Source organism: Neodiprion lecontei, chromosome 7, assembly GCF_021901455.1.
Source record: "Neodiprion lecontei isolate iyNeoLeco1 chromosome 7, iyNeoLeco1.1, whole genome shotgun sequence".
Lineage (NCBI taxonomy): Eukaryota > Metazoa > Arthropoda > Insecta > Hymenoptera > Diprionidae > Neodiprion > Neodiprion lecontei.
The window spans coordinates 4,771,651-4,785,763 of record NC_060266.1 but is presented as its reverse complement, the minus strand read 5'-3'; the positions used below and the strand labels follow the sequence as shown (position 1 = coordinate 4,785,763).

The 14,113-nt window shown below is 35.3% G+C and overlaps 1 protein-coding gene across 1 annotated transcript; it reads right to left on the bottom strand.

The window, feature by feature from the left end:
* Positions 1-11,699: 11,699 nt before the first annotated feature.
* LOC124295461 lies at positions 11,700-14,043 on the bottom strand. The gene is made up of 2 exons (XM_046745528.1): positions 13,881-14,043; positions 11,700-12,602 (listed from the first exon to the last, which is right to left on the bottom strand). Exon 2 carries the CDS (start codon positions 12,579-12,581, stop codon positions 11,727-11,729), a length of 855 nt encoding a protein of 284 aa, XP_046601484.1. The 5' UTR covers positions 12,582-12,602; positions 13,881-14,043; the 3' UTR covers positions 11,700-11,726.
* Positions 14,044-14,113: the final 70 nt, after the last annotated feature.

Genomic DNA, 14,113 nt, shown 5'->3' with positions numbered 1-14,113 from the left:
CTTCCAACGTTCCTCATTTTCAACAGGGTATTTCTCTTGATGCTATTTCCCATGGCATGTGTGAAGCAAGTTAGGGAACGGAATAGTGACCGTCATTATGCGTCTACAGATCGTCTCAAGATGTTCAACAGAATCATCCGCATTTGCACAAGGTAAACTGTAAAAAAAAAAAACTCGGAAAAATGATAAAAAACAATCGATCGTTTTTTCTCGCTTAATCGAATATAATAGATTATTTTTTAAACTCGATTAATTCACCGATTCGATTATTTTTTTCTCGGAATGGTGTTTTTTTTTTCTTGTCTTTTCTTTTCTTTTCTTTTCTTTTTTCCCATGTACGGTGCAATACAATATAAGTGAAAAATGAATGAATATTGTCACCTGGGATTGAAAAATATTGTTAACGAAATTATAAATTATCAAAAAAATGTTACCGCCCTTAAGGTTACATACTGAAATTCACCAAATTTTGATATCATATGCACTGTTTCATAAATAAAAAAGAAAAAAAAACAACGGAATAATCAATTAATCGATTCACTTTTACCGACAGCAGCTCGCCGACTCGTCTTACATTATCTACGAGTTGCCGTTCATGTTCTCATCGACAGTTTTGAGATTTGAAATAAGCAGTCAGTCCCTACAACGATCTGTAAATCATTAGACGACATCAGAAGCTGTTTTCGCCGTACCGACAATAGGTAAGCGAATGACCGTTCGAAAGATGATTTATTTACAGTTGGTATAGATACTAGGGTGGTTCCCATAAAATAAGAATTTTTTTTTAAATGCGGATTCTTCATAAGACTGTTGTTTACGATGAAAAAAAAAAAAAAAAAAAAAAAAAAAAAAAAAAAAAACTCCTGTAAATCGGTCAAGATTTAAAGGTTCGGATTTTGAATTTTTGTCTTTACAATGAAATATTGAATTTTGTTCTTCAAAAATTTTACTGTGCATTCTTAAAATATGTATAAATATACCCTTAAAATTTTAAAATAATTGATACAGCAGTTTTTTTTTTTTTTTAAATTCCCAAAAATCGCCTTTTTTTTAGGCTGTCACACTAGGTGTGCCCCTTAAAGCTTTGTGCAACTAAAAAAGTGTAGTAAACGTCAGAAATTGATTTCGCGTTGCAATAACCAAAAAAGTATCGACGATATCGCAAAATGTTTACGCGTACCTCGTTTTTCGTAATTCCAACAGTTTTTTTTTCTCAACGATACCTGTTTTACTCAATTTTTCTAGTCACTCTGCAAATGAAATTTTTCTCCGTGTATACAACGAGTGCGAGAATGTATTTTCTGCGTCTGGTTTCCGAAGGCCGGAGTCACTGATAAGCGATGTTGTCAGCATGGGGTCTTTATAGGGCCTTTTAGAGCCAACAGCACTCTATTCCCCGCCATGCACCCCCGCCTTGAGGTACCAGACACGTACACCGTGGATATCGAATGTCCGACAAGGTCAATATCAGAGTTTGGCGTTCGAATCGGTTCGTTCGACGAGTTCTCGGATACATCTGCACGCCTCGAATTCGCCGATGCGTGTAGAAATTCAGAGTCCGGCAATCAGCACGCGTACCTTATACACTTGAAAAAACCGTTTGATTGGAAAGATCAAAGCTGCGTTGGTTCTTATGACCGTTGCTCGATCGCTCCTTTCTCGATTTACTCGTAATACAAGACTTTAAGTTTCAACCCTTCGGTAATGGCAAAGCGCTTTGCCGATGCGAGAAGAAATCTATCACACTCCTGAAAGTCTCTCCTCTCGTCCAATCGGATGATAAGCCACGTGGTTCTCGGATCTTCGAATTTTTTCGCAGACGGGAAAAATTTTCAACAGCAACGTCGCCCGGGACGGATAAGAAATTCGGACTTAAGTGCCAGCAATTAAGAAATGCTACGGTGGAAAATTTAACGTTGGTAAACGAGCTCTGGCTTGCGGATATTTTGTACACTGTACCTAATAGTGAAACTCGCTTGTGACTCAGGTAATTAATTACACCCGCTCATTCAGAGCGTGTAATTTAAGGTTAATTGCATATTACTGCGGAACACTTGCTTCTAATATAATTTCAACGGATATATGGACCAAAATACTCCGTCACTGGCTCCCTCGTCTCAGCATCTAACTCTGAATTTTACGATGCATTAGTTTCTGGCGTTGTTGACACTTTCGGTCACGCATCTCGGTTTTTCTTCTTCTTTCTTTTTGGCACGGAAGTGCAGCTGTACGTTTTTTCCGCATTGTTTAAAAGCCGCGTTCGGCGTCGAGAAATTCAATAAAACTAAAAACAACCCCTAAAATTTAGTGAAAACGGAGTGAATTATCGACATTGTTTCAGACAGTTTTCTTCAATGATATCTGTATGAATAATTGTTTTTAGACCCCCAATACTGTCTAAATGCGCACTTAATCAGGGTAAAAACTACCCCAATGTATTGTATTTTGATAATCTAACGGCTGAAAAAGAAATTTTATCTCGAAAATACGTGTTCTTTTTTTTTTTTTTTTTTTGCATGTGCTTATTTATAAACATTTACAAACAATTATGGATTCGCAAAAAATTCCAACTATCCCAAAGTTTAAGTATCCATTCGACCTGTAAAATGCGTAAAAAAATCAAGCTTTTCCATGGAATACAAAAACAAAATGATAAAAAAAAAAAAAAAATAACCGCAATAGCGACTAAAAGGGTTAGTTGACGGTTCTTAATCATCGAAATTCACTCGCTTGACTTTTTCAAAATTGCAACACCGATCCCGATCACCTTTCAACTTTTACATATTCTGATTATATACTTACAGAGAAGTTATTTCGCGTGCTGAGGTTGTTTTGTAAAGGTGAAAAGAAATTCATTGAAACACATTTAATACGGGGAAGGAAGGGATGTTAAATTAAATTCCGCCATTCGAATTACCGCACCAGTCAACCGCACAACAGGCGTTTTAAGCCTGTATCCACCCCCGACCTGCAAGGACTCTGACAATTATTGCTCTCTACCTAACGAAATACTTCCGGTCTAGACAATGTTTCTATTACTATGCGTCTGGTGTGTCGACTATTTAAATGCCAAGCCGCTGAACCTCGAGTGAATTTAATTCACCCAGTCGTTGCAACGAGAATAATTGAAATTTTTAACTCTGGCGATCGGATTTTGGTGTTCAGTAATTCGATAATTACTTGGTGCGTTTTTTGGATACTTATCTCGCACGATTTCCGCTGAGAAGAATATTTTCAACTGACTTCTGAACGTCAAATCCGATGAAGATTCAAGATGTTTTCATTAAAATTCACGTTTCGAATGAAATTGGCGAAAAGTGTACGAGAAACGTCGGAATTGTGATGAAAAATTTCTCTCGTTGTAATTATTATTTCACTCAATTTTGCGACAATCGGTCGGACTTGAACTAAGTTTTAAAAATTCAAGTATTGTACCGGGAAATCATCCGGATTTATATTCGCGTCACTCGTTGGGCAGGGGCGAACGTTTTTTACGTGTCATATACCCGAAACCATCAAAGCTAAAGGTTTCCGTTTACGTAACGTAAAGGTTGCACGGAAAATTTATAGTTCCACCACGTATTTTCGATCGTTATTTTTCGCCGATGGATATTCACAGGAATGTAGATTTCTGGCAATTACAGTCGCCCCGTGAAGCATGAAAAAAGCCTGTTTTCATCCCGTTTCAACGATTTGCGTGTATCGCATTTGAGCGACTCGCAAAGCCTCGAGTTTCGCTGATTTTATTTTCGTACACGGTCCAACGTTTTGTACCTTTGGAGTACTTACCTGAAATCCTATTCTTATTATCTAAATCTTGCTAAAGTCACGTGCCCAAAAGGAATATTGAATGAAGGTTCAAAGGTGAGATAGCAAAAGTCGAGATTGAAATGAATTTGATCAAAGCATCGCTAATAATGATATTAATAATATAATACGACGATAAATAATAATTATCAAAGTGCCTTACGTACTTCTTAAACTAAAATGTTTATTGTTTGTTATATTTTCGTAAAGCATTACTCAATTGATTTGAAAAAAAAAAATATGCAGTTCGTTTATCACGGTTAGATAAAATTTTTAAACGATAAATTTGTGCCTTATGAGATTAACCGTTGTAGTTGTCAAAAATTCGTTTCAATCGGCTTAAACCGATGAATAGAAATTTGAGAAGAAGTTTTTTTTCATCAACTTTTTCAGTGTTCTTATCAAGATATCGAAATTTATCGTAAAATTTTTGCAGAACTCGAGACTGGCATATTTTTTGAAAAATTTTGATAAATGATGAGAATGTACTAGCGATTTTTCGGTAAAACAATGATAGATATTTCCAAATAGGTTTCGAGGAATTGAAAAAAAAAAAAAATAGCTACTTACTTTAAATTTTGGTGTAATTCTGCTTGGTGATGACGTTTTTATTAAATATCTAAAAGTGTTAGAATTGAATGAAAATAACTAGAATCCATGAAACAAACAATGATCGGTGTTTGAATTCCTTTTTTTTTTTTTTTTTCATATACAGATCTCATCAGAGTTTGTAGAATATTTAAAAATTCTATTGAAAATTCTATTCTATCTGTCAAAATAATTTTCCACCGGCAGGGTTTGAAATCGTATTCGAGTTTTCGTAACGGACGAAGATTTGAAAGAACAAAAAAAAACAGATCGCTTGATAAGTCGTGAGAAAATTTTCACATACGATTAATCAAGTCGTCGTTATCATCTTTTTCCCAGATCAGAATTACGTACGGCTAATATTTTCTTGTAAAGTTGGGATAAAATTTACGGTCGTTTCGTCTTATACAGATATGGCAGTAAAACGATAGCCTCGTGTTTTATCTACCAGTTTACTATGTAGAAATTTATGGAACGAAATGAAGATCCTTTCTCCGATTCTTATGAAGCAGTGTTGTGTAAAGTTCGGAATCCCCCAAGGGGTTCGCTCTGCGTCAAAAACTTTTTACATTATTGCACATAAAGGCCAAAAATATCCGTTTCCTGAATATTTTGTCGCCACCGCTTTTCCGAAGTTTTTTCACTGTTCTAAAACCGTAACTTTCCGCAAATCTCGATATCTCGATGAAATTAAATTATGCGAGATGATTTTTTTTCTTTTTTTTTTTTACTACCAAATTACCTTTCAATCTCCTTAATTGTTTACGCTCTATTTTTTTCACTGTCTGTATAGACATAACGACGACTCAATGTTATAAATGGAAATAATTTTCATTTGACTAGGTGATTTCTCACGATGTCGAAGATTTCCTATGATTTCTCAGTATCTCCAAGATTTTCTATGATTTATCACGATTTCTACTATTTCCTACGTTTTCTCATGATTTCTAAAATTTCCCGCGATTACTCGAAATTTTCCAAATTTTTCTCACGATTTCCAAGATTTCCTATGATTATTAACAATTTTCCAAATTTTTCTCACGATTTCTAAGATTTCCCATAAATTCCTCACAATTTCCAAGTTTTCCAATAATTTTTCGTGATATCCTAAAACATTCCCTATGATTTTCTGAAATGTCCTCACTTGCTTACGCTCGATTTTATCACTGTTCGTAAAAAGACAAAGACAATTCAATCTGGCAACGAAGCATCGTCACAGATTAAATTAAACAGAACGTTTTTCATTCGCTGTAAATCAAACATACAACTTTTATCAATGAAATCTAAATTTGAACAAATGACTCAATCGTACGAAGCAATTTTTAGTTTACTTTATTCCACTTATTGTACAAGCGTTCAATAATTGTTTCCTCAAGTTGGTAAATCTATCTGGGCTAGTAGAGCAACAAATATAACGCTTTAAAGAAAATATATTTTGGTAAAAAATAGAATATTGAAAGCTCCGTTTCTGCTAACGGATTTCCGTTTGTTTTTAGCACAGAAAACTGGACGGAAAGAAAACACCTGTTAGATCTCCGGTGTGAAAAATCGTTTTGTGTAAAGCTTGTTCCACGATGTTTTAGCGAAAGAAATTTGTTGAAACGAGACGATGTTTCAAAAGGATACTAACAAAGGTGATGATTTAATGAAAGAAAAAAAAAATAATAGAAAAACTTTACTCCCCAACGACGCGGTGAATTTTTTTTTTTTCTCTTTTTCGTCCGTTTCTGTGTTTTTTTTTTTTTTTTTCTTGAAAAGTAGCCAATTCGCAAAAGGCCGGCGTCTTGATTAAATACCGACTAACGCGTTTCGGTAACCGCAGGTGATGGTGACGTGATATATTTATAACTTGGCTCGGATTTTGACGAGCCTGAGATATGTCGACGGTTTATCACAACCTCGTGGAACTTTTCACAAAAGAACGTTGTATATACATACCGGCGAACAGATTTAACCGCGGAAAAACTATTTTCAACATTTTTACACGCGAATTTCTCGCTCGAGCGAAACCGCGACACGCCTTCCGCGTGTCGAATTCTCCGCAGACGAACTTCGTCTTCGTAGTGACGACGTAAAAATAGTAGCGTAAGACACAGGGAGACAAAATATGGTTGTAAAACAACGCTGGTATTCTCTCGTGATGGTGATTAAAAAAAAAAAAAAAAAAAAAAAAAAAAATAGAAGAAAAAATGTTTTATCGATGTATATGTATACTTTTGCTCTGTCGAATAAAAATAAACGTAGAAGGTAATACAATCTTATATTGTGTGTTTGTTTTAGCGAGTAACGCGTTTATTTACTCAGTCTTTGCCAAATTGTTCGCTTTGGTACTCTTTCATATACTGCACGCCATTATACTTGTCAAAAAAAAAAAAAGAAATTTATATATATATAATACAAATCCGTGATTTAATTTCTGACGATCGATATGACTGCGATTTAGACGAGTAATAAATTATTTGTAATATTACAAAAAAAAAAAAAAAAACCGATAAAACATTTTCAGTCTGCAATAAGCGATCGATCGCTACTTTATATCGAGTCTTTGCAGTTGGGGATTATAAAAATGATTTCATTAAAGTATTTTTATGGATATCGAGTATATGTTTTTAGTTTTTTATGTGAAATACGATGGACGACGAAGTTTTTGGATTTTTGTAGAATGTAATCTGTTGGACGTTTTTGGTGAATTTTCTAGGCAAAACAATTTTCGAGAAATTGACACTTTGAAGAAAATCGGGAATTCAGTTTTCGAACATCAGTCGCCACTCTGTGTAATAACGAGAAGACGTTATTCACGGCCGGGAAATTTCTAGCTTGATCAAGCGAATTAAGATCCTGTTACTCAATGAAACACAGAAAGTCAAAACGGAGAGAAATAAAGCGTACTTTGATTTAGACACAAAGTTTTCAGTCTACGAAATTCGTTAAATCGATTAATTGCAAAATTTCTTTTGAACACGAAACAGCGGAATGAACCTAGATTGGCACGCGGAGTCTGCACTGAGAAAAATTTCATTTCTCACGGTAACTATAAAAATTGAGCAAAACAGGTATCGTTAAAAAAAACTGTTTGAATATTGTTGGAATTATATGAAATAAAGTTAAGAAAAATAGTTAAGAACCGAGCGGTAACCGGAAATAAAAATTTCTCTCCATCTGTGTTCAATACAGCAGCACCGAGTGAATTATGTTAAAAGTTTCTCCGCGCACGGTTATACGTACCGCATGTATAAACTTTGAAGCGAGAATGTTTTAGGTATGAAGAATCGATGAAGTCATCACTCCGAGGTTCCGTTTCACTCTCATTTTCTTTCTACAGGTACTTGATGTACAAGCGAAAAGTTTGAAAAAATTCTTCCGAGAAGCTTTTAGGAAATTTTGTTGGCCTTGGTATCGCGCCAGGCTTCTGCAAAGCGGACGCTCAACTCTCTCAGCTCAAGTGATTAGTAAAGCAAACATTTTCTTTTACCGTCTCTCTGCAATTCACCACCAAGAAATGAAACAGCTAGTGTACTCAGGATTCCCGTCGAGTGGACGAAATGTGCGAATGAAAGCACTTGAAATGCATTCTTGTGCGAGCGTGTGATGTATTTGATGTGCCAGATGCACGCTAGATTCGAACGGCACATTGATTTTGGCCAAAAACTTGTCGGAAACATTTTCAAAACGGAATTCAATGCTGCGATTGAAATTTTTATCGTTATAGATGAAAAATTTGTAAAACCGACGTCGTATTTTCATAATTAATGAAATTTTGCATCGTCAGTTTTATCCTATCAAAATTTCAAAGGGTGTTTCAAACTGAGCAAAAAGTCACACAAGGATTACAATGTTTCACGATTACTTACGATTTTACAGAGTGATTGCGAGAAATCACTTCACATATTATTTTACCTTGACCAGGTGATTTCTGACGATTTATAAAATTTTCTATTATTTCTCACGATTTCTAAGATTTTCTGTGATTTCTCGCGATGTAAAAGGGACGAACTGTAAACTAAAAACAAAAAAAAAATACCAGCAAAGGCGTCGATTCAATTTTTTCTTTCAACTGTATCACTTTAACTTTTTATCGCAGTGACTCGAGAGTGAAAGAGAAAAAAAATAAAATTCAGTCGACATATTCGTGATGAGATTTTTCAAAAGCAATCAACATTTGTACAGCCGACCTTTTGTGCAAAAATATAGTATCCAAAAGGAGTCATCGATATCGTTGGACCCCTTTCTTGGTACTTGGTGATGCGCGAATTGCTCTTATATTACGTGACGACATATTTCAGGATCTTTCTTTTTATGGAATTTAATTAATTTTCATTAAAAGACGTTTCTCTCGCCCCAATATCGTTTCGTTTTATCGGCCACTCGCCATTTCAGGAATTCAAATTAGCTGCGAGGAAAATATTTACCTCGTATCTTGCATTTCTTATATAATGTATATTGTACATAACGGTGTGCTCGGAAGCCAGAGTGTAAATTTTACCCTTTTACAGAAGAATATGACGTTGATATGCTAGATTTCAAACAGACAAAATTACAGTCAAAAGTAGAGATATCATAAAATTCTAATAACTTTTGTTCAGTTATTTATTAACAATTTTAGTTTCAGCGTTCAAGCTTTTCTTTTAGACTCGATTCTTACCGCGTCGACAATTCAAGTCGTACAAAAAATTTCTAATCAAATCTCGCGGTAAAAAACTTGTTTTCGATTACTTTCTTCTTAATATAGCGATTACATCGAGATTGTAAAATAAAATGTCACAAAAATCGTCGACGATTACGTACCGAAAAATCGAGATCGAGTGAATCAAACGTGTCGGATTTTTTTTTTTTTTTTCGCGGATACACGGAGAGAAATTTTTACTTCCGGTTATCGCTCAGTCCTTAACTATTTTCATTTTTTACCACGATCGAGAAATATAGTTCTAGGTAGAAAATGAAAATTAGTTTTCTAGCCGTTGCTATTCTTTCTCATTACGATCATTGTTGCTAGATTTTCTTGCAACCGTTGCGAAAATTTAACGCTCGCGCAAGAATAAATTGACGTTAAAGCCTCGATTAACTTTAAATTTATTAAAAAAATAGAGTAAACCTCAGAAACTGATTTTGCGTTGCAATAACCAAAAAAGGATCGACGATAGCGCAAAATGTTTACGCGTACCTCGTTTTTCCTAATTCCAACAATATTGAAACAGTTTTTTTTTTAACGACACCTGTTTTACTCAATTTTTCTAGCTACTGTAACAAATGAAATTTTTCTCAGTGTACCTGAAAACAATAGTTGCCAACTGTCGCTGCTCGTGTCTCGTCAATTGTGCTAAAACTTGAACGAAAGCCAAAACGTAAGAGAAATTCCTCTCCCGTTCATTTTTATTGTCTTCCTTTATTTTCTTTTTTCGCTCAAAGACGAGACGACGATATTCGCCCGGACCATTAGTGCCTGTCTCTACATTATACATACACATCCATCCTATACTTTCTATGTCCTATAGAAAGCTCGGGAATATATCGACAAAGAGAAGTGAAGTAATAATTACGCGGGCCTAATCGAGTGGAAACGAATGAAAGTGAATAGGAAAAGAGAGTTGGAGAGGTGGGCACCAAAATCCAAATTATTGCCAACGATAAATTTCTACTTCAGAATCTGTGTAAAAACCCTGCCGGAATTCCTAAAGTGCTCTTAAATTGCGTGTTTTTTTTTTTTTCGATCTTTATTTTTCCTTTTTCTTTTTCGAGCTGCAACGATACGAGAATCGGAGCTACTTAGACTACGCTACGAGAATGCCCTATATATTCATACTCTGTACATATTGAACGGGGAATTCTTGAGTATCTGGGAAAAGGTCAAGAATATCAAGGTTAACGTTATTCGCCATAAATAAATGGTCTGTAAGACTTTAATTATTTCCTATTTCGAGCAGAAATGAAAAATAATTACCTCTGTGCAATTATTTCATTATGCTGTATCTGAAAGTACCTATTCACATATACTTTAGATGCGGACTCAATCCTGGGATACGATTTTTTAACATAATAATAATAATAACAATAATAACTTTTTTTCGTTTTACGTCACAGCTTCTTCGAAACTTCTTTTTTCATTGTCGCGATTAAATTAGTCTTGATAATTTTAGTGCAGATTCATTAAATCTGATGATATTCGAGATATTCGAAGTATCCATAAAGGACGTAATTCAGTATCTATAAAAAATGTAAACAAATAAATTTTTCCGAACACATGTTTATTGCATACCTAGTACGTACATGTAACGTATACGTATTAAATTTTTCTTCGAAAAATAGATATCGTTTACTTTGATATATCTAGACAGTGACATGTTTTATATGAGAAAATATGGATATGGGTATAATACAGTTTGAGGGATAATTGTACTCTATGATTTGATAATTGATTGCTACATTGAGCATATAATATCTTGTGCTTGGATTGCGGTTTAATTCGATTATCACAAGTCACAATATGCTTCTTACAATTAGTCGGTAAGAAATATAGAATTAGTGGGACTCTCCACAGTCTGACAGTCAGAATTCGGAACAATAGAATGAATAAAAAAAAAAAAAAAACCAGCGGTAGTGAATGAAATTGAATTGTGCGATAAAAATGAGTGCGGTAAAATTGATATCTTAGGAAATTAATAACGCCAGCCAAGATAACGACAATTTTAGACAAGGTTTTGTAATTAGAACGTTCGAAATGATTAATCTTCAGTGCTTTTGATCATGTACATTATGGTGTTTTTATACGGTGAAAATGTAATTGTCGAAGAAAATTTTCTTGTACCTTATTTGCACAAATCTATTCTAACCCACTTTGACGGTAAAATTGTTTACAGATTTTTCTCAAGCAATCTCTGGCATATCGTTTACGACGAACAGAACAATTCGACAATCGTTAGAATCGTTTAAAAAAAGCGACAGCTTAATTATTTTTATCCAATTCTAATTATGTATACAGAACCTTTTCTCAAATTATCGATATATTGCTTTTACAGTGGATAACCTAATTTTTCAAACGTTTTCGATTATTCTTTTCCAAAACTTGATTCACGCTCTGACGAGCGCCATTCGTACCTAACCTAAAACGCGTGTCATTGCAGTGGCTGCAACGTTATAACACGTAAGAAGGCCTTTGCCTTGATATATATTCTTTTTGCATTTCGAAACGTTAAATTGAAAATTTTCAATCACATTGCCGAAACCGAATTTCGTAATCTAGGTATAACATGTCGACTCTATTGACAACTGTAATATTTCGGTAGTAGATTATAATATATATGTATATATATTTGGTTTCGATGAAAAGTCAACCCTCAATAATGCATGTATCGAGAATAGTCGAACGAATTTTGGTAAGGATCGCGCATCCTGTGGCGATTTCTGGAACGTCGTCGTTGAGGAGCCGACGGTTTTTGATGTTCGTTGAACGAATTCGTCGAGCAATTGGGACACTTGTCCGTTTCATATCCGTGTTTTCCGCACCGGATGCAGATTAGCTGGTGATACTTTGGCCGAGGATGAGTTTTATTTTTCTCTTTTGAAATACTTCCCGACGTTTTCACCTCCATTAACGGCATTATTTTCACCGCAGCTTCGCCAGACGCCTGTTTTGCACCCTCCTTGTCATTATTCTCCGACGGTGCAGCCGCGATTTCATTTTCCGCCGTTCCTGATTCAGCCTCGGACGCCGTTTGCTCGTTCCTTTGCGCGGCCATTTTGTTTTCCTCTCGCGACGCCATTTCGTCGTCTTCCGCTAGCCCTGACGCCATTTTGTTGCTCTCTTGCGCCTCCATTTTGTCGTCCATTCGCACATCGTTCGGGGACAGCGGGGACTCTGTTAATTCGGTCAAATTGCACCAGATGGCGGGTATCTTATTATCGTCTTGACAGTTCTCGTCGGCTATTTCGGTTTGGGTGCCGACATCGCGTACGGAAATCGTTTCCGTCTGGCTCGCTACGTCTCGGTACTTTGGGTAGCCGGGAAAAAACTCGCGTGCTGAACCGGCCGCTGCTCGTTCCAAAACCGCTTCTCGGACCTGGATCATCACCGAACTGAAGTACAACCAGAATCTTGGATTGTCTCGCACCACTTCCTGCAACGCTGCCCAGATGTCACCGTTTCTCGATTCTCTCGTTGCCGGGTCCATTTCCTTGCCCTCACCCTTCATGGTCGCCCGTTGCTTATAGATCTGGAAAACAAGGGGAATTTCCTTTTTTATGGTCACTAGAAAAATCTATCGTTTAAGAATAAGTGATGAGAAAATTGCATTTCAATAACAATAATGCCCAAAACTTATCGATGAATCGTTTAAACAAACTAAGAGAAATTTTTAGTTCCAGTTACCGCTCAGTCCTCGACTATTTTCATTTTTAACACAGTCGAAAAATATAGTTCTAAGTAGAAAATGAAAATTAGTTTTCTAGCTGTTACCGGAAACTCTGGTATCCGTTACTATTCTTTCTCATTACGATCGCTGTTGCTAGATTTTCTTGCAACCGTTGCGAAAATTTAACGCTCGCGCAAGAATAAATTGACGTTAAAGCCTTGTTTAACTAAAAAAGTAGAGTAAACCTCAGAAACTGATTTTGCGTTGCAATGACCAAAAAAGGATCGACGATATCGCAAAATGGTTACGCGTACCTCGTTTTTCGTAATTCCAACAATATTCAAACAGTTTTTTTAACGTTACCTGTTTTACTCAATTTTTCTAGTTACTGCGTCAAATGAAATTTTTCTCAGTGTGATTGGAGCGAGTTAAAGTCTTGAAAATGAACGCGCAATACTGATCACTATTAAGAATAATTGTTGAATAATAATTAAAGAATCGAAAAAAAAAATGAACGATGAACTTTTAGAAACGCTTACGAGTTTTAAATTATAATCTACAGAATCGAGTCGGTATAATTCATCTCTATAATGCGAATATCGAGTAATTTCACCACAGAGCTAAGAATATTCGTTATATCGCCGTTAAATACGTTTGTGCTTCGTTGTATCCCGCAGTGTTTACACATTTTCTCCCCGATTTTAACCAGACGTAACGAAAGTGTTTATGTTACTAGCCATACAGTCGGTTTTTGCACACCTATAATAATACATCATACTCTATAATACTTAAGAATCGAAAATCGATCCACTTCGGAATTGACTCAAAATATTAATATCACAACTGATCTTTAGAATTCTAAATTTTCTTGAAAGCAATTTTTTATGTAATATTTGTACAAAGTGGTAAATTAATTATTGGAATACCTCGCGCGGAGATTGAAATCTGCAAAACTTAATCATAACTAAGATGATAATAAAATTCGTTTTAAATAATAACGATGTCAATATATGTTGTTGATAAAGTATTTAAACAAAAATTTGTATGACAAATCTCTGGTGGAATTTTTTTAAATATGATCTGTAAAATTGTAATATGAGTAGTAGAATTTTCAGAATCAAAAAATCAATTCACACTTACACCGGGCAAATTTGATTTTGGTGCTCGCTGTTGAAATTTCTCATTCAAACCATATAAACATAGTAAACTCTGGCAAAGTTGTTGTGCGACGGAATTAGCTTGGTTCGGTGTACTTTTACCGTCTAAATAACAGACGACGTCCTCTACGGTTAAGCAAAAGAAAAGAAAAAAGAAAAACAATTATCCACGTACGATTTGGACGGTAAAAATACAATATCCAAATGAATTATAGA

Coding starts and splice junctions, on each gene's coding strand:
- LOC124295461 (XM_046745528.1), bottom strand. CDS start 12,581: ATGAAGGGTGAGGGCAAGGAAATGGACCCGGCAACGAGAGAATCGAGA.